Source organism: Athalia rosae, chromosome 1, assembly GCF_917208135.1.
Source record: "Athalia rosae chromosome 1, iyAthRosa1.1, whole genome shotgun sequence".
NCBI classification, from domain to species: domain Eukaryota; kingdom Metazoa; phylum Arthropoda; class Insecta; order Hymenoptera; family Athaliidae; genus Athalia; species Athalia rosae.
Genome location: NC_064026.1, coordinates 4,152,997 through 4,176,461, shown reverse-complemented (window position 1 = coordinate 4,176,461; position 23,465 = coordinate 4,152,997). Strand labels below are relative to the sequence as shown.

Below are 23,465 nucleotides of genomic sequence, written 5' to 3'. Positions count from 1 at the left end.
CAACTTGCCGCATCATATCGTCGCGACTGCAGCGTCGCTGCTGGGTTGCAACGCGATCGCTGAGAGGCCGCGTGGTCGGCGGAAGGAAGGACTTCTTCCTGTCTCGCTACTCGCGGTTCGTAGTGGTCGTCTTCGTTACGTAGAACGCCCGTTTTAAGCGTACCACTTCCATTGAGTACTCAGGAAGTCTTGCTAATTTGTAATTTGGCAGCGTTTCCTTTCCAGTTCGTTAAAAGTCTGCCCCCCGTTCGTATTCGCACGCGCATCCTGACTCGCCATCCTTATCCACGTACCTCACCCCTCCTCCTACTCCTCCTCCTTCCTTCGCTTAATTTATTTATTCGGTTTATTTTATTTTATTTTAGTTTTTCTTTTTTTTTGTTTTTTTTTATTTCGGTCGTTCCCTCGCTTCTCTTTATTTCTATTCTGGAATTCCACCGATTCTATCCGCATTCGGACGGACATAAAAACATACGTACGTATATACCGACGAGTCTTCTTTCGCGCGATTTTACAGTTCTCGGAGTATACGTATACACATATACGTATGGGTACGTGGAGCGGATACGCGGACGTGTTGTTGAGGAGTCGGAATAGTACTGCGGCAAAGACAGACTTTCGTAATCGATTTCGATTAGATTTGAATCAACTGGCACGGCCCGTCCCGCGGCCGTACACGTGCCGCGGTACTTGAGCACATCGAAATACCGGCCCGACGCGATCGTATTAGACGAATAGTAAATACGCAATTTAGCCGAGGATTTATAGAAAACGGATTCCATAAAACGTAACTTTTTATTGTAGGAGAACAGCTTTCTCCACGTAACCTAGATGCCTCGCTGTCACGACAGAAAATCATACCCGCGTGGCTCCCGCGGCCCGATCTATACGTATCACATGCGTATTATACTCGCGATGTGCGGTATTAAAGCCTACGTGCGGGACTACCGTGATCAAATGGCCGAACTTTGACACCGTTCGGCGGATGCGCGTATCGTACCTATTCGTATCCACGTGCGCGGAAAAACCGATTTCAAATATTTCAAATTCTCTACCCCTCGAGAGTTCTATTAACATTCGGAATTACCGATAAATCTCACCGTGGAACATTCGTTCCGTGTACTTCTCTTCATATTTGGCCATTCATCTCCCAGCGAATGCGTAAATACGATAGGTCCGAATAAAAAAAAAAAAATGAGAAAACCAGGCGTACCATTTTGCGTACAAATACTCGGGACATAAATTGGTTCGTTAGTTTTTCGAAGCGTTTTTTTTACTCGGTGCTTCGTAGTAGACAAGTGCGTAAGAAGAAACGTAGAATTCACCTCATCTTACGACCATTTATTCTCTGATACCGAGCTGTGCTCTGTACCGTTGGTTCTGGTGCCGGCGGAGGTTATAGTTTATAGGTACCACAGGGTATCCCGAAAGCTCTCCCACGCTGTACGTATACGCCGGAATATGCCGCAAGGAGGATTAACTCCCGGATTACGGTATACGCGAAAGACTTCCGGGCAGGTACACTGCGGCAGGTTTCTGCTTTCGAGTATTGTAAGCGTATATCTCGTAGCTCGTATCTTCGCGAAAGCTCGTTTCAGAGATAGAAATGTCTAAAAAGATACGAATCCGGCATTAGTTCGGTGGACGAATGGATAAATGAATAAACGAACGAACGAATGAATAAATTTTAACGCCCCGTGATCGTGTATCTGTGAAGGGCGGGGAAAACAAATACATAGAAAATCGAAGGTCGGTCGGTGGGGGGGGAATTCGCAAACATATTTTGCCAGTTATCTCGAGCAAAGACACCGCCGACCGGATGAGTCAGCTGATAGGAATTTTCTGTTTTTCCCGAGAGGACTTTTTCTCCTCTTCTCTCATTCGAGCTTTTTCCCTCCTCGGTTTTTTCGTTCCTCTCTCTCTCTCTCTCTCTCTCTCTCTCTCTCTCTCTGTTTCTCTCGACTACGGAACGGCGACCACCGCTACCCTAATTCATTCGTGCTTTCGATTTCACGCCTCTGGAAAATATCCCTCAACGTCGTTCCTAGATAGATAGATAGAGTCCCCCTTGGGCCCAAGCCCGTGCATGGCCTTAGGCTGTTCGTAATACGGAACACGCGACCCCTTAGCGCAGACTCCTCTCTCGAATCCCCGAGGCCATGAGAATATATGAGAATATGCGCGATATGCAGAGTTTCTAAGATTCGTTACTTCCACGATAATCACAACTCCCCGGAATCCCCTATAGCGGTATTATACCGGGCACATATGTACGTGTCTCTATGGCGGCGGTCTGTACATAGAAAATAATACAATACCCATGTAAGGTATTAAACATATAATACACGTCTGGTAGGTATGATACGGGCTGCACACGCGCCTCGTCATCGCGGGGGCACGTAGATCGAATTAAAATGCCGAAGAGCGTTCTACGATTATCAGAGCCAATCATGGATGGATGGAATAATGCCCTGGGAGCTTATGGACATTCTAGACCTGCATGTTCAAATAATTAACTATGGAATTTTCTCGCGTTAGTTTTAACCGTGTCATTTGTAGTATATTTATACGTTTTATTATACAGGCGGTTCGAGGTTGCGCACATCGTATCTAATTTTTCATATTGAAACGAAGTCACTTCATGGTAATTTTCCGAAAAGTTGACGTCGATTCGGATCTCGGAGCGCAAGTTGAAACTTAGAAAACCAAATACGCTGGGTGACATTTTATTCGTTTTCTGATTGGCCGATGAAATTTTGAGGCCCTCGATTAATTGTCGTTCAATTATTTCATTATTTGTAATTGTAATCGTGAGTGCATGTGACAGTGATATCCGTGAATGAGCTACGTGGCTTTTAAGTACGCGAGATCACAATTCAGGGCATATAGTGCGTTCTTTCTCTCTTCGGAGCGAAAGATTAGCAATAAATCAATCAATGTCATAGACGGATCAATTTGACTTGCGAATTCGTATTCCTGGGAGTAAAATACGTAAGAATACTATAGAAAATGCAGTAGAAAAAATGTCGATTTTTGGGCTAAAAATAAAGTATTCTTTAAATCGATCGCCAGACCTTCTTCCAACGTAATTACACCTCAGGAACACGAATCTGTCGGTCAAATTGAGCTGCGAATTTTCCCTATCGAGATATCCTGAATTTTTCACTTTGTTGATCGAAAAATCGGCAATAACTCGATCAATCTTACAGATAGAAAAATTTAACTTATGAATTTGGATTCCTGGGGTCGAAATTCATAAGAATAGCATATGAAATATTTTTTTTTCGTCCAAAATCGCCAAAATTCCTAGAGGTACCCGTTTGGATTTTTTCGATTTTTGAGCCAAAAATTAAGTATCCCAAAAATCGTCCGTATTGCCCTTTTCTGATGTATTTTGACCTCAGGAATGCGAATCTGAAAGAAAAATTGATCTATCTCTAAAATTGACCGAGTTATCGCCAATTTTCAGCTTTTTGGGGTCAAAAATGAAAAATTCATTTTTTAGTCTATCTCAATGTAATTTGAGCTCAGGAATCCGTATCCGGAAGAAAAATTGATCTATCTCTAAAATTGACCGAGTTATCCCCATTTTTTCGCGTTTTTTGGCATAAAAATGGAGATATCTCGAAGGGAAAAAATCGTAGCTCAATTTGGACGACGGATTCGTGTTCCTGAGGTCAAAATACATAAGAAAAGTGCCATACGATCAATTTTAAAAAATAAAAATTTTTGGCCAAAATTTGAAAAAATCGTAAGGGGTACCCCTTGGAAAAATCTCAAATTTTGGCCAAAATTTTTTATTTTTTAAAATCGACCGTATGGCACTTTTCTTATGTATTTTGACCTCAGGAACACGAATCCGTTGTCCAAATTGAGCTACGATTTTTTCCCTTCGAGATATCCTCAAATTTATGCCAAAAATCGCGAAAAAATGGGGATAACTCGGTCATTTTTGCAGATAGATCAATTTTTCTTTCAGATTCAGATTTCTGAGCTCAAATCACATTAATATAGACTAAAAAATCAATTTTTCATTTTTGACCCCAAAAAGCTGAAAATTGGCGATAACTCGGTCAATTTTACAGATAGATCAATTTGACTTTCAGATTTGGATTTCTGAGCTCTAATTACACGAGAATACCATAGAAACCCCAGTAAAAAAAATTGTCGATTTTTTACCACTTGAAAATCGATAAAATTTCAAGTTTCACCCATTTGGATTTCTGCTGGACAGATACTATACACACTTGGAAAGTCATGTCATCGTCTCTGAGTCTTTTTCTTTTTCATCAAAAAAGAAAGAGGAACAAAATGAGGGCAAATTCCTACGTAGCTCTGCACTCTTCCTCTCATCGGTCTAATCTTTTATTATTTATGGGGTGTTTATAAATCTTGAAGGGTTTATCTATAGCAGGGCGAGGGCGTAACATAGACCGAGAAAAGAAAGAGGATTAAACACATGATGCGGTCTCACTGCAGACATGAGCTAAGACCGTCCGTATTTATAAAAAAGAGGAAAGAAAAAAACGTGGAGAACTGAAAACATAAAACAAAAAGTGGAAATAATCATGCGTTGGTTAAATCAGTCCTCACCCCTAGAGACGGGAAGGGGAAACTATGCGGGTTTATTTCCGGGCAACAGAGAAGAAATATTTTTGCTTCTCCAAGTGCTAGACGATGTTGATGGATTAACGAGAACAAGAATTACGCCCATTTTCAATACCACGCTCTGTACGTTTCTTGACTTTAATTTCATGGGCCTTAGCAGGGGAAAGATGTCGGACGTAAGTGACATGTGCGGAAGGAAGCGATGCGTCGTGTGACTCACTGAAACAAAGTAGAAATGGAACGTCGAGCATCCGCGAGTACCGTCGCCCTTGAATAAAAATTGACTTTATTCCTTTCGTTGGGCCGAAGATGCGTTGAGACAGAAGTGATACCATCGGTTCGGAGTAATGCGGTTTGTTTACCGTCTCCAACCCTTCGAGTCTTGGAGACACGAGATAACGCTAAAAAATTAACGACACCGCGTGTCCCGATTTCCTCGGTACACATCAACCTCTTAGCGAGTCGAAATCCCGATGCCTACCCTCGAGGAAAGAAAAAAGCAAGGAATAATAGACATATGCATCCTATCGCTCGCAAATCATCGTACGGTAAATAGGGAGGCTTGATATTAAATGCAAATTATCCGTTGTCGGATAATGGGGTATATACAAAATGTAGCAAGAGGTATAAACTGGCTGTCCGTATACTTACGTACCCACAATATATATACCAACCTCAGCGACGTTTTACACATTTAAATATATCCGAGTGTACATGCGCCCCGTGCGATGTGCCTGTTACGGTGCAGGTCGGTTTTCCCATGAATCGGGAATACGTAATGAGGTTGAAGCGGCGGCGGCAGCGGCAGCAGCGCGTCGCGTTGGTCGGGGTTTAGGAGGGGGAGAATCGGTACCCGGATCGCAGGTGAATAGGTGACTTACTTACGAATCGGAAACGGTGTAAGTCGTCGTCGGAACACGTGCCGGGCCCAACAACTTTGATCCCATCGGGTTCTGATCCGTTTCGTATAGTTTCTCTCCTAAGTATTTCCGCGCGTATAATCATCCCGCGTGTCGCTCGCGTCTCTTGAATCTTTTGTCCGACATCCGGCTTCTTCGGGGGAGGGGGGGGGGGGGGTTACTATACCTGTACGGGAAGAGCCTTTTCACCTTAATCTACAACCCTTTATACGCCCGTACAATAAAACTGCAATGGAATTAAAGTAAAAGAGAATGATGAATGAGCGGGAGATATCTTTCTCCCTCTTCGTTCCGGCACGTCTCCTAGAATGCAAAGTCCAGACAGTTTCCGGCATGCACAAACGTAGTATAATATAACGGTGTATAGGTACACACGGTAACAACGTCAGGTGCGGAGTTGGCTTTCCATAGATTTCCATTCAACTTTGACCAAGCTGGACGTCGTTCGGTTCTCTATTCAGTTACAGCGGTTCGATTGATGGTCGTTTCGCGTTCGCTCGAGATATCTTCGGGCTGGACGATGCGGCTTCGAATTATTCTGTTTGTTTGGGGGTGTCTCGGCGCCAGAAGAATTATCTACTGTCTCTACAGGCTCGTTGATAGGGCGCACCGACAGTGTCAGGGCGTGCTTGGTAGGCGGCACGAAACCGCACACGTTCACAAGTGGAGGAAGAGAAAAAAGAGAAAAAAAAACAACAAATCTCATATACGCACACACCATTCGCTTCGTGCGTACATGTATTACGAACACGTGCGTATTCCATTCTTCCATCTCTTTCTAAATCATTAATCCCATTTCGAGTTCCATATCCTTATCTCTTTTTGTATACTTCGCGTACTCGTGTGACCCTCTATCGCAATCAGCTGCGCGAATACGCCGATATACGTTCCCTCGGTGTCGCGGAAACAAAAAAATGAAAAAATAAAACGAAAGAATAAATAAAATAAAATAATGTAGAGGTGGAAAAAGCGTGAAAATCCTGCACGCTTTACACGGCAGGTTACGAATCACGTACGGATCAGATGCGACGATCGAATGCTCGGATTTCGAATCCGAATGATCCGCGATGAATAATCTAGTCTGCAGACGAGGGGATTACGCGTGTGTATACGTACCGATGCACCGATTACACGTAATGTCTGTATACGTATGCGCGACGCATAGTGCATCGATTGATACGTCGGGAGAGCATCGCAACTGCGCGTGAAATTTACATTAAATTCAGAGAGACGATTTTCTACCAGAGCGTGTAGTATATCGTGGACCGACTAACGCACGCCACAATATGATGAAATCACGAGGTGGCGGTTGTTGCGGTATCAGAGTCTGGAGGAACGATTTGATTTCCGTTGACCTCACGGTCGTTCAGGACTTTTCAATAACTTACAAGCAATTCGTATTGACTCAACGTTGTCGCCGTCACGGTCAAGTACCCCCGTTAGTCATATTTTCTGATGATAATAGATTACGAGTGAAAGAAAAATAAATAAATACACGAATAAATAAGAAAACGAAGAAACCAGAATGAATCGCATAAACCAAGTTGAGAAATTGTTTGCCTTTCGGTGGTTGGAGATAAAAAAATTTATCTGTTAGTCCGAACGAACGACGAGGGCGAAAATACCGGATGAATAAGGATCTCGTGTGCCTACCGAAGTCTGTTCACGGGAACGGTGGCGGTTATACCTAAAGCAGCTATAGTACCGCGCGACGTACAGGCTGGTAAAGTTTTCAATAAGATTAGGGGTACATTAATTTTCGTTGGCGGAATTTAGCAAGGGCCGCTAAACCGGGTACCATAAATTCTGTCAAAACTGTTGTATTATTTAGATACGTAATATCGCGTTTCAGCATATATACATATTCGCCCATACGTAAATATGCGTAGGAAACGTAAGGGTAACGAACGCGGCTGGCCCACGCTGACTACTTTACAGCTACATACCGAACAGCGGCTACGCATGCAGCCGCGTATGCTCACCTACTAGGTATACAAGTCCGTTATAAGTTATGCGCGCTTTCTACTTTCGTGGAAAATCGTTGCGAGCCTGTCACATCGCACATATTTCAACGGTAACTCGTTGGAGAATTTCCAATTAATAAACTCTACTGGCACGTATCTCCGAATAGTCGAGGGAAACACTTTTTTTTTTACTTCTACCTTGTTTTAGGAAAAATACCAACAATTTTATTATATTTCTTTTATTTTTTTGCTACCATGTGACACGCGTGTCCAGGTCCATTAAAATAACCAGGCGTCGCCTGGTTTAGTGGAAAATCGTCAACAGCTGTGCGCGAGGAAAGGAGAAGAAAAACACGCGAGGGAGGAGAGCCAGTCAAAACATATATATATTCTTTTAAACTGGGAAGATCGAAAAGTCTGCCGCGTGCGCGGAGCGCGTTGTTCGCTGTCGGATCGCAGAAGCCAACCGACGAATTAATTGCCGATCGGGCTAATCAAAGGCTACAACCGAGACGATCAATTTGAGATTAGCGGACCCGTTAGGGTACCTACTTTCGACCGAAGAATTGAAATTACTATCTGAATAGGAAATAAAAAGAGAAATAAAACAAACAATAAACTTGTTCTTGACTCTCAGGCGCGTTAGGAGCCTTGAAACACAATACCTAAACACAACGTGAAACGAAAGATCGTTGATCCGTACGGGCTCTTGGACTTTCCCAAATCTCCGATCAATTCATATCTAGCGGATCATCGCAGCGTTAGATAAAGAAACCGGATCTAATTCCCGATCCAGCTGGACTCGTTAAAGAGAACGGCTCTTCGCGCGAAAAAAATTTTGCCCGATTCTCGGGTCGTCGCTCCAGATAGAAACGTTGTTATTATTTTTAAAATAACTATTCTTTTCATTTCTCTGTTCAGCACGGTTCGATTTTCAGTTATACTATTCCGATCTCCATTTTGTTTCGTCGAGATACAACTTCGTTTCTTCTGACTTTTGTTCCGTTTTCAATTTTTAATGCCGCTGGATGACTTTAGTCCGCGAGTTCTTTTCACCCGCGCGCGACGTGTACCGCGCGTGTACTCGCGCTCCGTACCTCTCTCGGTTTATTACACTTTGGGGACAGCAGCACGCGTATAACGGTCGATGAATGCCGTCAAAGCGACATTCAGTAAGTTAGCCAGACCAAACCTCATTGGTAGCGCCAGCAAGTCGGTTAACTAGCTACCAGTAATCACTTGGGTAATTATTTTACGTTGAAAAGCTCGTCCGGTAGCGGTGTGGGTTAAACCACCACACTGTCGCTGCTGCTGCTGCTTCCACTACTACCATCACCGTTACCACCGTTGGGAGCGTAACGTCGGACTGTCAAAGTCGAAACGCACGACTGACCGACGCGTGACATGTGGGAATTTGACGTACCTATGTTAATTGAATTAGAACGTGCGTTTAGAATGCGATTGGCGAGATTCAATCAAGTCAACGTACCGCGCTGTCGCGTCAATTGAATTGGCTATTAGTTTTCGTTCCAATATATCCATAACACGTCGACAAACTTCGTCTCAGCAGGGAGATGCTACCGGCATTTATTTCTACGCTACGTGCGACTGCAAGCTCGCATGCGAACGGGTCGAGCTCCTTGAAAAATAAAGCAAATTCCATACGATCCCCGGGGACTGTAACCCGGCCACTCCGCGTCATTTTCAGTTTCATTTTTTTTTTTTTTTCTAAAAAATCCGATTCATTGTTTCAAAATGTCGCTGCGGATTCCCGTGGTTCCTTTTTTTTTTTTTTTTTATTATTGTCAGCCTCCGACGGTCAACCCCAACTTTTGGCACACCTTGTCCCGGTTTTCCATGTTCCGGCAACTCCGAGATGAATGCAGAAAGTTGTAAATCCATATTCATACAGTCGGAGTCGTCGACAATGACGACTTTGTTCCGGTAACAGGTCCCTCTTTCATCATTCAAGTGATAATGTTGCGGTCACGAAGAATGTATATAGGAGAAAAAAACGTAGTATTTCGACCAGGTGTTAAATCCAGGAAACCGTGCTCGGTATGTCTACTGGTGGGTTTTATTTGATCGCGGTGGTTTTTTTTTTTTTTTTTTTCGTTTCTTCAGCTTTTTTTTTACCTCCAACTCATACTTTCTAAAGTTACACACGTATCGAAGGTGGGTTTTGATTGGTGATCAAGAGCGGCCACAGAAGCGAATATTTCTCACACTTCGTTCTAGCATATTCCTCCCTATACTCGCCATTAAATCACGACTGGTTTTGGCAAAAGGTTCAAAAGTTGGCACGCGCGTTTCCCGGCCGGTGACCAGGCGCGCAAGAACACGCACGTCCTTGTCGTCGCGCGTGTTTGTCGGAGGCGGGCATTGAACCGGACGACGTGTCTGGATAGGAGGCACATATTAGGTTGTATAACTACTCTATTACAGGCGTAACAACATTGTCGAAACGAACGCGGCGAGGAAGCCCGTAGGTACGCACGGTGTTAAGGTACAAAGCACGTTATATGCCTGCGTACCGAGTTTACGGCATAGCTGGCGAATCCGAGCAAGAAAGCGGAAAGAAAAAAAAACGAAGAAACACACGGGCAATAAATAGGCGGGTAAGGAACACGAGCAAGAATTACAGCATACCGGGATAATGCAGCGGAAGAAAAAGGAGAGAGAAAAAATAAATGAAAGGGAATCAGGAACAGAAGTCGAAGGAGTAGAAAATGAAGGAGGCCGGGTATAGAGGATCGTACGCTCGACCCTTCGCGTCCCAGGGATTTCAGGCAAAGTCACGCGGATCAAGCAGCCCGGATTTCGTAATCGGTCAGTGACACTGCCGCCCACGGTCCCGATATTCCGAAGTATTTCGTTCGGTGCGCCCAAGGACAGCATCGCGTATATATATATATATACATATATATTCACACAGTCCGGCCAGGAAGTGATATCGTTGTGGTTGGTTGTGTTCGCCGTTTTAATTGTCGTTTTTCAAAGTTTACGGCTCGAGTAAGCCGCCACTGCTGGGCTCGTTCATTGTGCTGTCATTAATATATACGTAAACTTGGCAATCCGACCTGTACCTGTGTTCGTATTCCACGGGCGTCATCGCGCGTGGATGGAACACCGGTCGAGGCGTTCGTATATCTTCGACCTCACACGTTATTCTTGCGTAAATTATACCGAGATCATGCCACCGACTATCCATTCAGATTTATAGTTGAAAAACGATCGGTCGCTGAATGAAAAACTTTCGATACACGTACGTTCCTTAACTGCTACTCGCGTCCGCATACATTTTTGAAAAGTTACGATAGGAGCGAATTTTCACGCAGTCGTCAAGACCGTCCGCAATTTGAAAGAAACCGAAATGAAATGAGGGCGGACGAACAACACCTCGAATCTTCGAGAACTATAGAACGAAACGACCCTAAGATTAGCGTGACACGTGAGAAATTAGCTTTCGTGGACTCACACGATGATTTTGTTTTTAGACGAAAAACAGATTAGATCTGGTGTATCGGTTGACGTTTCAATGAGCTGCTTTACCGAACATATATTTGCTCTCTCGTCCCCGTGTTTAGTTCACTCGCCTTGAAGTCGCGGCCGAGAAAATGTAGGTTTTACTAATGAAACTAATGTCCCCAACGTCGTTTCTGGTCTCGGAAGATTCTATTTTTTGATAAATGAACCGGCACAATTGTCGATGAATTTGTCTTCTTCAACGTTCTCAAACTCCTCCCAATTTTCTACCGTCCTCCACATTTCCCCTATCACCGTCGCACGTACCGATTTTGAAAAATCGAAATCTCCCTGAATCGAATTCGCGAGAACCACGTGTCTGCACTGCGACACGTTTTTTTACGGCTGTCGAGCGATCGGAGAACAAGGTCCGGCATGGGGTAGGGTGGTATAGTTCATGGGGAGAGGTGAGCGGCGGTACAGTTCTTTCGTACTCCGGTCCATCCGTCGACCGATTCATTCGTCGGTTCGTTCGTTCATGGTGTTCTCGGTTCTTTAACCGCGCGAAGGGTAGACGACCAGTTGAAATAACAGTCGTTCGCGGTAGGAGCACAACTCGTACCTGTCTCTGTGTATATAATATAAGATTCGAGTTTGTATTAAAAAAAAAAAACGAGGTGGTGAGAAATCGCACGCACCGAACGTCGTTTGATCCAGTCGTGAGAGAGAGAAAAAGAAAGAAGGAAGGAAGGACCTTGGAGGTTCGAAGTAGTCGTCGGGTACGAGGTACCCGTATACCTTAACGAAATTAAGCTTGTGTAAGTAGAAGAGCGTAAGGTATGGGAGGTAGAATAGAGAGAGGCGAACGGGCCACGACGTATGCCCGCGTGGTCTTTCGGTAGGCGAACGAGCAAACGGGCAAACACGCAGCGAAGCAGAGGCAAAGGTAGAGAGGCGGAGGTAGGGGCAGTCGTGTTTTGCATCGAGCAAAGGTCATTACCATCGACTGGATTCTAATTAGACAACATCAACCTGCCCTGGCCAGATCGTGGAGGCGCGCGCGAGCCCGTCGGCGGATACGTGCGCGACGTGGTGGCGGAACGCGGTGCAAAAACGTGGCTATTTATAGCGAACTAGACGTAGCTACGTGTGTATACCATTACGTACCCGACTCCCTTTATTCAACGTGCTCGTTTTACCGTGTACGATTCCTTCTTTTTTCGAGTTGGTATTTCTCCCCCTCCCTCCCGTCCGCCCATCTAACAACTTTTGTATATATCTATACGGCTATCGAGCATGAGATATACCTGCATATTTGATTGCCGGACGTTGCGATATTATACATTTACTGTACGCTCGTCGCGACGGAAAGGACTGTTTTACAATTTCGAACAAGATCTATAACGCGTGTAGATCCATCCGTTGGAGAGCGCCGTCGGAATCGGCGATTTCGTCTAATTGTTTCCAGGAGTCGTCGAATCAGTGAGAGAAAATAACGTGGTCGGGACGTCGCGTTATTTGCGCAGTTTGCGAAGTTCTACGCATCCGAATCGCACGGGTGCGCCGAACTGCACACAGCTTACAGGTCGCACGTAAATCGTACGTGCGTACGTCGAAAATTGGTTGTAACGGAGGTCGAATAAACTGGATTTGATATTTCGTCTTTATAACGTCGGCGTGGAACTGGGATACGCCCGCATCTCTAGGACGCGGTGCGGCGTACGTTAATGGAGAACAGCGTCGGCAAAGTAATCGCCCGCGTCTTCAAATTGGCGTGGGCGTATTATTAAAGGGGATGTATTTGTCTGGCTCCTCGTTTTTCTTTTATTAATCCGGGCACAGACCGATTAAAAGGAATGAACAAAAAAAAAAAAAATAAAAAAGTCAAGAAAAACAATTACGAATTAATAACGCGGCTGGAAAAAGTTTCGGCTATTTTTTCAGTTTTTTTCCGTTACCGTTTCAACGTTCGACCGCTTTTTCATCCACCGAACTGGTTTTAATCCGCGAAATTCAAAATTTACCAAAGATGATAAAAATGAGATGTGCGGGTATTTCCTGCAAAAAGGTGGAAATCATAACCGTCGGTATAATTGCGTTATATGGATTTTATAAGCTAATTCACGTACATTGTTCGACGAAACAACAAACGTTACGAAACATATTCGAGTGCGCAGTTAGAAATGTTGGTCACGTTGCGCTCGATAAAATATCGTCGAAACTCCCTCGTTCTCGCCGAGGTATAGCTGCTGATAAATTTACAGCATCGAGTTTATTTTACTTGGTTCGCCCTTCGAGGTTTGAAATGCAAAAATCGCCAACATCCGGAATATTTTAACCGGATGTCTCCCTTGCCCAAGGTCGCGCCAGGTTCGGCGAGATTCTGCAAGGGTTTTTTTCCCCGCATTGTTGTCGCAATGTCGTTATTATTTGCCGTTAGCACGTGGCAGAGAGGCGCGTGTTTTTTGGTATTGGTGCGTGTATCTACTTTTCCCGTTTCTCGACACGTACACCCGTGCGCGTGTGTGCGCGTGTGTGCGCGTGTGTGCGTGTTCGTGTGCGTTCGTGTGCGCGAGGAGGCACGCGCAATAAGGACTCAAGTGCGGGACGCTCCACGTGCAGGACAAATCGATCGTCCTTGTACTCGCAGGGCTCCCAAGGCTCGTCGACGCTCGGGGTGGGCGTTCACTCTCTGTGTACAATAATAGAATGGAATAGAATGAAATGCCACCCTAGAACAGGTTATAAATGACGTTCTCTAATTTTAGGGAAGTGGCGGTTACGACTCACTCGTTTTACTGCCCTCCGAATATCGTTAAATAGGACTCTAAAAGATCGGCGCATCCGGTCCGCCTCGTTACTTCTAGATTCTTATCTCCGCGTACGCGGACACAACAAACATAGCGCATCCGAACTCAAGTGACGACATATTATTTTCACCTTTTTTCCCAGTTTTCTTTTACTTCCAATTATTTATATTCCGACAACACTTGCGATCAAATAACACAGGCGAAGGTATTATTACACAATTAACGAAGCATATAGAGTCGCCAACTTTATATATATCATTGGGTTAAGCAAACTCGGAAAGTGTCGAGCAAAAAAATATAAGTTAGACGTTGGCCTTAGAGCAAACTTGTTCTAATGAAGGTGTAGCGGTACGCGAAGACGGGGGTCACGAACAACGTTATGATTTCCATATTTTAACTTTCATTTAATTATCTGTAATTAGAGACCCCCGACGTTTACTGTTTCATACATGGGATCGTTGAACGGACGAGGGTCCTTCGTCGTCGCAAAACGAATAAATACTACCTTCAAAGAACCTACGTATATTGTTTTTTTTTTTTTTCTCTCTTTTCCAGCTCTGCAGCGAACATTTGATATCGGTAGGTTGTTTATACCGCTTCAATTTCACTTCACCAAACACATTGAAAATATGTTACTCTGGTTCACCGTTGACCGAGTTCCTTCGACAGATTCTCTCGGTAAAAAAAAAAGAAAAACCGAATCTCAAAGATTGCACTCGAATTCTTCGGAGATAATCGTACATTTTGTCGATGCGGCTTCTCGTCAGCACCACGACGTTGTCCCGCTTTTATGAAACAACATTTTGTAATTTAAAGAAGCAAACTTGAAATCGTAGGTCGTTATATCACACACGATTCGAAACAACAAGATGCAAACGAAGAGTTGGTAAGTAAAATTTATCTTAAACACCGATCGATGCATATTTGTGACGTACGTGAACATCAACGTGTAATTTTGACGCGTGTGTGATGTGCTCGTATACTGTGCAATGGTCAACTTTTACTACAGTACGTAAGCAGCATCATGCTGATTACCGATCCCGCGGTCGTTGCGGAATCAAAATTAGCTCGACCTAAACGTTTATAATTTTGTCATTCGAACGGTTCGAAGGTACCGGTGATTTCGTAGCTAGCTTTCCCGAGGACTGAAGAATGCGAAACATTTCGTTTCGTCTCTCAATCGGATAGAGCCGGTTATTAGATGCATCCATAAATAAAATATCGCTTTTACATAACGATCATAGGTATATGGTAAGCAGACGACTACCGGGTGGTACTATACCGTTCAATGTGTGACTTTCATACAGTATATATACGTACTCTTATTACACCCTCGAGCAAACGACGTTGACTCCGTCGAACGATATCTAGGGTTGGCTTGGACTCCTCCAGAGACATCTCAAGACGCGAAAATAACCGTTTTTCCAACTAACGCTTCGGCAAATTTACCGAGCAAGCGACGCTACGTAAAGAAAGATATCGTGTGTGTGTAAAATAAATCTCGGACGTTTTTGAGGCAAAAGTGCGACTCACCGTTCCCAAAAAAATAATGTAATATTTTCGAACATTTTACGGCGAGTACGCAATGAAATTTTCGTCGGTCGATTCCCGACCGTTCTTCCGTATTCGAATGTATACCTACGTACGTACAAAACGTCGAAGGTTCTTACCATCACCTACCGCATGTAACTACTGCGTGTTCGCACGCGCGTGTAACGAAACAAGAGGCTCAGAAGCCGTTCAAGTATCAGTCAGCTCCGCGGCAAAGATCGGCTTTACAATTACAACGTGTCACGTATCGGGGAAAACAAGCGTCTGCGTAGACCTTACCCGTAAAGAATTACCTTCCCTATGCTTCACACACTCCCGGTATATATATATGTATACAAGGTAGGTTATACCCGCGTGCATTATGCACGAATGAACGTTGGCAGGTACGTAAGGTATATAAGGCAGGTACCAACCAACCACACACGTGGTACCCACGACATCGCGACGTGAATAAACGGGTTGCACTGTGCGAAGTTATGGAGTCCGTAGAGTCCCGGTCCTGGAGCGTCGAGTTCGGTTTGGTGGAGTCGTCCGGCAGCATGGAAGGCGAAGGAATTTGTTGGCCAGGCTGCGGGCCGCGGCTTGATGTTCCGAGGATGAAGAGCTTCGGCGTGAACTGAAGTAAACGGAAGGTGGAAGGTGCAAGGACAGGAAGTGAGTGGCGGACGGCTGCGAGGGGAGAAATGGAACGGGTCAGAAACAGTCGGTATAACAGGCTAGGACACGACAGCAAGGAAAGCTAGGACTACCGCTGTAACGTCCGCCCCGAGTTCTCCCGGCTTTGAGAGAGAACAAGCGGGTTACGTCGAGGGGAACATCATCGGATAGGATAGGATGGGACGAAACGGGAGGGAGGGAGGGAGGAGGGTAGGGTGCACGGTCGGGGAGGAAAATAAGGGGAGGCGGGAAAAGCAGCCATGCGGACACACGGGATAAACGTATGCCGACTACTCGTGTATACGTATATATATATATACTTATTGTTCCCCGTAGGTGTCTACCTACATGTACACCCGTAAAAATATACATGCGCTACCGTCGACGGAGACAAACCTCCCATGCAGATGTGTTTGAGCGTACAGCCATCGACTGGGTCTACCTTATACCCTGCACATCCACAAGAGGTTCCGTCTGACCTGTGACTACACACGTACGACCGCTGTATTGTTTTTTTTTTTTCTACACATACCTCGTACAAGTGGACAAGGATAAGTAGTCCTCCGCGTCGTATAATTTTTGATAGAAGAATACAAGGGGAGGCAAGAAGTCAGCGGTAGCGGTGGCAACAGCCGAGGCGGGTGAACGATGTTTGTTTTAGAAAAGTCACTTCGGATTCGGATAGCTTCCGCATGTGGGCGGTGTAGATTTTCGTGCGATGCCAGGTGCGTCGCGGCGCAGAGTCCCCGGGTACGAAGAAGGAAAGACGCAGTAGGTTCAGCTTGTACGGTGTTACACGGCTGGGCTCGATGTTCGATTTTGTTTTATTTTATTATTTTTTTTTTTCCTACTTTTTATCACCGGGTTCTTTGCCCTCTGCGACTTGTGACACGCCCTGTAGTATCGTTCGCAGGTACACAAGGTGTACCACTACGTACGTACGTCCTGGATGTATATAATACGTATATAAATATAGGCATTGTGGAGCAACAGGATATGACGATGTTCGCGTGAGCGCGATACGGGCGGTGAGCTCGAACAATTTCCTCCTTGAGGTCTGGCACCTAAAAGTTGACTTCACGTTCAGATTATGGGGGCGGCGGTGGCTCTTTGACTTTGTCATTTTCGTGGAACGGGGAATATTCAGAGAAGCGTTATTCCGATCCGAAGGTACGAGGCAACCGGAGAGTACCATGTGAAATTCGCAACTCGACTTTCGCCGAAAATTCTCCAAAGGGATTTCGGGATAGCGGCGAACGCCGATGGGCGATGCACCCTTGAAACGAACCGGACAACCCTGGATATACGGAGTGTCGCCTCTCGCAACAGGTGCGTGATTCAGGTTAATCTCTTTCTCCTTATCCTTTTCCACCGGTCCAAAAGTCCCCGCAACTTTCCCACCCTCTCCCTTCCCTCGGGCGACGATTCCGAGGGTAATGGAAAAAAGTAAAAAGGCGAATTTACATCGAGAATCATTGCACTCCGACGTCCTTTTGAAGAAAAGTGGCGATTCTTCGGGACCGAATTCGTGCTAATTACGGAAAAACCTCGAAGGAGCCCCGCTTTGTACCGAGGAGTCCTAAAAGTGGCCTGCTGCAGACGCGACCTAATGACTTTTCACGCGGCAATAATCGTGGCGAAGGTGGAAGTAGCGGAGGGGGGATCCACGGTGTTGGTGGGTATGTCGCGCAAACACGGAGATCACCGCGAAGCTGTTTTGAACAAGCCGCCTGCCTACCGTCCAATGACCGTGTTCGGTAATTAATTAATAATTTACTGCTAATTGCAACAATAACGGGGCGCTGTAGAGCCGTTCGCAATAACGAAACTCGGAGCGAGAGAGCGGTGGGCATGGAACGACTACCGTGACACCCCGGCATCACCGCAGCGGCAGAACCCATGCTATGGATTTCGAGTACCACCCGAGTGCGATCAAGTTCAGTCGAGAGGGCATTACCGTACCAATACAGCGCTCATTTCAATGGGATTAATGTAGAATATTCATTAAAATTAATGATGATGCCCATTAAGGGATTAATTGCATTCTGTCAGCGATTACCGTCACTGTAACGCTTTATTGCTGGTAATTATACAACAAACCCTACTTCCATGTAATGTAATGTTCGGATTTTCCAGGGTATACGCCGGAGCGATACGCGGGGATGTTTTGCGGTCGTATCGGTACAATTTCTCCGTTGTTATTGCTGTATTCCCGCGTTATAATATGAAATCAGCGTGATTTCTTGTTTTTGATGTTTCCGGATTCCGGCGTAACACTCACCGCCCTCGGGGCAATCTAATCTCGAAAGGATACCTACGCCCGACTACCGATCCGGAAGAAAGGATCGTTGGGATTTTTGAATGCGACAAAAAAAAAAAAATGAAAAAGAAAAAAAAACCGTCCGTTCTGACGGTCTGGTATAAAATATGGGTCCACTAAATATTCGGAAGCCTCTGGCTCCTTCGGCGTTCACACTTCACCCCCACGGTCTCGAGGAACGTCTCCTACGGGATTAAACTGAGCACATTCCGGGGTTTAATAACATTCCTGGATTTAATAAGTCGCATGAATGACGGGAATTAGTTCAATACGTCCAACTTCTCTAGGTATATAGAGTAACGAATTCGGCGTGCATTTCGTAATTAAAATCATTTCAATGGTTACATCCGATATTTTACGAAAGATGTATGTGTGACGTAACGGTACCGATAACTTTACGAGGGAGAAAAGTTATGACGCGTCGCGGACCGACGTCGGCAAGGTGTGGCGCAAAAGAGTCTCGACGTCGGCGAATCCAAGAGAAGGTTCATTCCGCCCTTGGACGACCTGGATTTCACTCCCCGGAGTAAACACGTGAACTCAAGGAGGGGAGGGGGGGATCACGCGCTTACCTGAAACGCCGTGGAACCGCCCATGAATTCTTTCGGAATGAACAAGTGTCTGATTAAAATTTTATGCCCTTACTATTAATCAGGCGAGCTAGCTAGCGAGCCATTAGTAGAGCCCGTATCTCGTATTAAAGGGACGTAAAATAAATATTCGGGTAACTAGCCGAGTCGTTAAGCGGAACAAGGGTACACCCTCGAAGTGATTTGTCTCACCTTTCGTTGTAAAAAAATATAACGTAAAAAATAAATAAGAAGCGGAGAAGCGATAGGCGAATTCGCACGCGGTTTAGACCGTAGCGATGCGAACCGTCGATCGGTTGTAAATATATTTCAATGTCCCAGAAATAGGATATCCTCCGCGATCACCCGAGTCCCGCAGGATTCACTGTTATGGCATTCCATAAATTGTAACCCGAGGCGCAGGTAACTACAGCGATAATATTAGTTTCTAGCGTCGTAGCGATGTCCATCTTATCAACGCGGCAACTTTAGAAATACGATTCCGAACGATTTTACCATCTTCAAGATATTTCTCTCCATCCTTCTCGCGTTTGAGGGATAATATCGGGGAGCGGCGGAAACCACCCTTTTACTTCCATCACTCCATCTGTCGAGCTTACCCCATTAATTCCGTTAACCCCTTTTCCCGTTCAACCCTTGTGGCAAATATTGTGGCGGTTGGATATCGCGGCTCGCGCTACCACGGCGAACGGCCTAGTTTTTCCCGTCGATGTTTCTCCCTTAATTGAATCTCTTGTGTTTCGAGATTCTCGAGCAACGGTTCGCACCGAGACGTCGACGGTCGATTCTCGACGAATTCGTTTGCCACCGGTGTATAACAAACGATCCAACTTCGACTTACCATCACCGGTGAATCAACGGGTGAATCAACAGAGGAGCCAGACGGAGACCCGATCGGCGAACCGCTCGCGGAATCGTGAATCTGTAACACGGATAAATAGAAAAGTTGAGTCATCGATCGATCGAAGCGGCGGCGGTAATGGTCGGGGGGGAAATGAGCGGTGGAAGAAGAAGCGGAAGAAAAATCGTGGCTTTTGAGTAACTCGGAACGCAATTAGCGCAGGAGTGCGCGGGGTCGGTTGGCAACGGGGGGGTGCGTACAAATGTCTTTTTAAAAGGATAGCCTCTGAGAAACGGAAGTTGTCGGATCTTATCTGTCATTAAGATCGACGTAACGCACGGCCGATCTCTTTTTAGAGTTTCCCACCCACCGGCTCGCGAGCAATGAGCCAAGGAATTTATTTTCTCGTGTATTGGTATTTTACGCTCAGTTAGTCTTTTCTTAGATACCCCCTCCCCCCCGCCGCACGAAAACCGCAGCCAGCATCTACACGACATACCGGAGCGAAGCGATTTGGTTTTTCTTCCGTCAAACCCACCGAACAGATTACGAAAAAGTCACGTACGCGTGTCTCCGCGCCTCTAACACGCGTATGTAACTACCTTTTCGTGCAAGAAGTCATCGAACCTCTGTCTCCCCCTTTTCCCGCCGTTCCGTCCCTCGCCCCTCCAATGCGCCCGCCACCTTGTAATCGGAGATTGGACGAGTCACGTTCTGGCAAAAGTATTTCTAAGCAGTTCATGGATTGTTTTCTAAACAATTTGCACATTTCTAAGGTCGATACGATCATATCCCCCCCCCGGTACGTAGGTATTTCCGTATAACTACGGGTATAACGCGATATGTATCCACCTTGTACTCGGGGACACCGCGGGTATCGCTGTGAGATTTCTTTTTTTCCCAGAACCGATGTGAATGACCTTGGGGAACGTGGAGTCGAATAATCGTACCCCGATCAGGGAGCATTTTATTACAAAGCGCGTGTCACGGTATAAATTACATACGGTATATTACATAGAGTATATCGTATTGTGAAATCGTATCCCCGTATACCAATATAATCTGAAAACATCTGCGGAGCGAATTTTTGTTCGTTTTCTTTTTTTTTCTTTTCTTTTGGTTTCGGTTATTTTATTCCGCACTTCGCAGTGAGAGAGAGAGAGAGAGAGAGCGTGTAACTTTTCCGAGCGAAGGATTTCCGCGGATGACGGGGAAATGACGCCGGGCGTATCGCGTCGTACGCCCCGGAGGTAATTTTTTGTTCCATTTTCCTTTTCGATCGAGTACGGTGTACCTCGTACGTACATAAATCGCCCGAGGCAAAGAGACGAGCTAGAATCAAAATCTGAAGTTTGCGTCCGATGGACGAAATGTTCCGACGTGCGCGTGCCTCGCTTCTTAACGGTCTAATTGAGGTACTCGAAAGCTCGGATTCCTGGAACACAGATTTTCGTCGACGCCGTCAAGATCGTTAGGCCGGCGGCGTACAGAATGCAAAAGAGGAATATGAATCGTAATTCTTCCTTCACTTTTTCCGCCGCGATCTCTTCAATTAAAGTTTCAACGTCACGTAAGCGTCTCCCCGCAGACGTATTGTACGGATAATCGAGAAACTCGCCGGTACGGTACACGTCCCGACGCCGCTTGTGGACTTGTGAGCAAAGGAGAATCACTCGGATTCGCTCAGTCGCGTAAACCGCAGAACCCGACGGGCAACACCAATATCTATCTTCCCGTCTCCGCTTCCTCCTCCATCTTCATCGTCTCGAACCGTCCAGCCAGCCAGAGGTGGATACGTACGGGGGCTGTATCTGCTAAGTAATTCGCGACTCGCCCGGAGACTCGTTTGATAAACAAACGTGCGTGCAAACTTGCAATTCGCATAGTTTCAGCGGTCCGGTATACCGCGTATACGTATAGCTGCCGGCCAATCCCTCCTATCCGAGCAGCTTTATTCTCATCCTTACCGGTGCACTCGGGTGTACGCGCTATAGGCTGCCGCTATACTACCGTTACTACTAGACGGTAAGTTTCCACCGTCGTCAGCTCGTCCGGCGCAACGCCCTTTCCCTTTTCGCGGCTATATCCTCGTGTTGATGAACTTGGAACTGCGAGATATCATTCCACGAGCCGACTTACACTTATCGTGTACGATGAACCTGTCTAGCTATGCGCCAATCCCGTCTCGCGTGCAATATCATTTCGGGGAATATATGTTCCCTGCGCTGCTTATTTTCGCGTTCCGCGCGGCTAATGGAAAAGAAGTTTTTCGTGCACCGCGCGGATGATTCATGTCTGATAACAACAACAACAACAACAACAACGGTAATATTACTCACCATAACGATAATAATCGAAATATCTGCAAAGGGATGTTTGTTCTCGTAGGTGAAGGAGTTTCGGGGCCTCGTTTCGATTCCGGGGCAGAGCGAGGGGGGGGGGGGGGGGGGGGCGGGGGGGTTAAAAGGAAATTCGTTGAGATTCTACGAGTCAATTTACGTCGTCGTAGCGAGATCAAAGTTAGTCTCTCTCGAGTCGAGAAATGACGTCGTCGTCGTCGGGAGCAGCAGCAGCAGCAGGCATGTAGCCCGAGCGAGGCTGGAGCTTTGAAATATAAGGCACCTATATATACATCTGCCGGGCTAGGTGGCTGTGTACGTAGGTAATACATAAGATATACGTACATCCAGCGGTATGTTTGCATGCAAATCGTAGGATTATCGCTGAGGATCTGGATCTTGAACTGAGGGTTGACGGAGGAAAGGGTGGATCGAAATGTGGGAGGAGGGGGGGGGGGGAGAAATGTGGGAGGTGGAGAGAGGGAGCTTCGGGTAGTCGGTGTACGAGGTACACCTATACGTGCGTCGTCTCTCCCTTTTCCAATAGTTACCAATCAGCCGCGCCGTCTCCTTCTCGGAATCTTAACGACTGGACCGAAGGATGAGGAATATAGGTATAGGCACCGAAGCCTCCGTCCATGCCTCATACCTATTTGAGAAGATCCAGTCGTCGTCGTCGTCGTCGTCGTCGTCGTAGTGCGCAGGGTAATCGGAAACGAGGTAGTGTTTTGTCGCGGGATAAGTCTCTGGAACGTGGAAAAATAAAGGACGAAGAAGCGGAAGCTACGATACCGAGCCAAACCGAAGGGGGACGTAGTGCAGCCTTACGGGGTCGACGTCCTCCTCGTGACAGTTTTCAAGGGAAAAGGGCATTATTCTCGTCGAAACGCCTAGAGCCAGACGGTCGCACGCCGGAACAGAAAGGCTGGGAGGCACGCGCGCGCCGATGCTGCCGCACCATCAGAACCAGAACAGAAGTCGCTTTCGTACGTCGTGCCAACCGAAATAGACAAACGGACGGATGGCATCGGATGGACGGACGAGCGTCTCGACTCGCTAGGAATGGAGAAACGAAGAGCAATGCTTTCTTTCTTTACCTTATTTCTTCCTTCGTTTATCCAACACCACCGAGGGATGCTTTTTCTCGCTCTTATTCTTTCAGTTTCCTGCCATTACTGCTGCTGCTGCTGCTGCTGCTGCTGCTGCTACTGGTGCAGTGACGTCACACGAGCCTTTGAACTTCTGTTTGAACGAACTTTTCATATCCGCATGCGGCGCGCTTTCACAGATACACTTATATGTATATATACATATATGTACATTTATATATTTTTATACCTTCGGTTTTTGTCGCTACCGCGTAAAGATCAATATCTTTTGCTGATTGATTCGCCATACCG

The 23,465-nt window shown here is 45.9% G+C and overlaps 1 protein-coding gene across 2 annotated transcripts in view; it reads right to left on the bottom strand.

Annotated features, from left to right (window-relative positions):
• The window catches only part of LOC105692966 (3-phosphoinositide-dependent protein kinase 1), a 315,671-nt gene that overhangs the window by 149,131 nt on the left and 143,075 nt on the right, over positions 1-23,465 (bottom strand). Inside the window, exon 3 of one of the 2 annotated variants that reach the window (XM_048660351.1) lies at positions 19,727-19,807. The exons of the other annotated variant lie outside the window; for it this stretch is intronic. Within the exon in view, the coding sequence (XP_048516308.1) occupies positions 19,727-19,807 (81 nt within the window). The remainder of the gene's footprint in view (positions 1-19,726; positions 19,808-23,465) is intronic. 2 annotated transcript variants of the gene reach the window in all.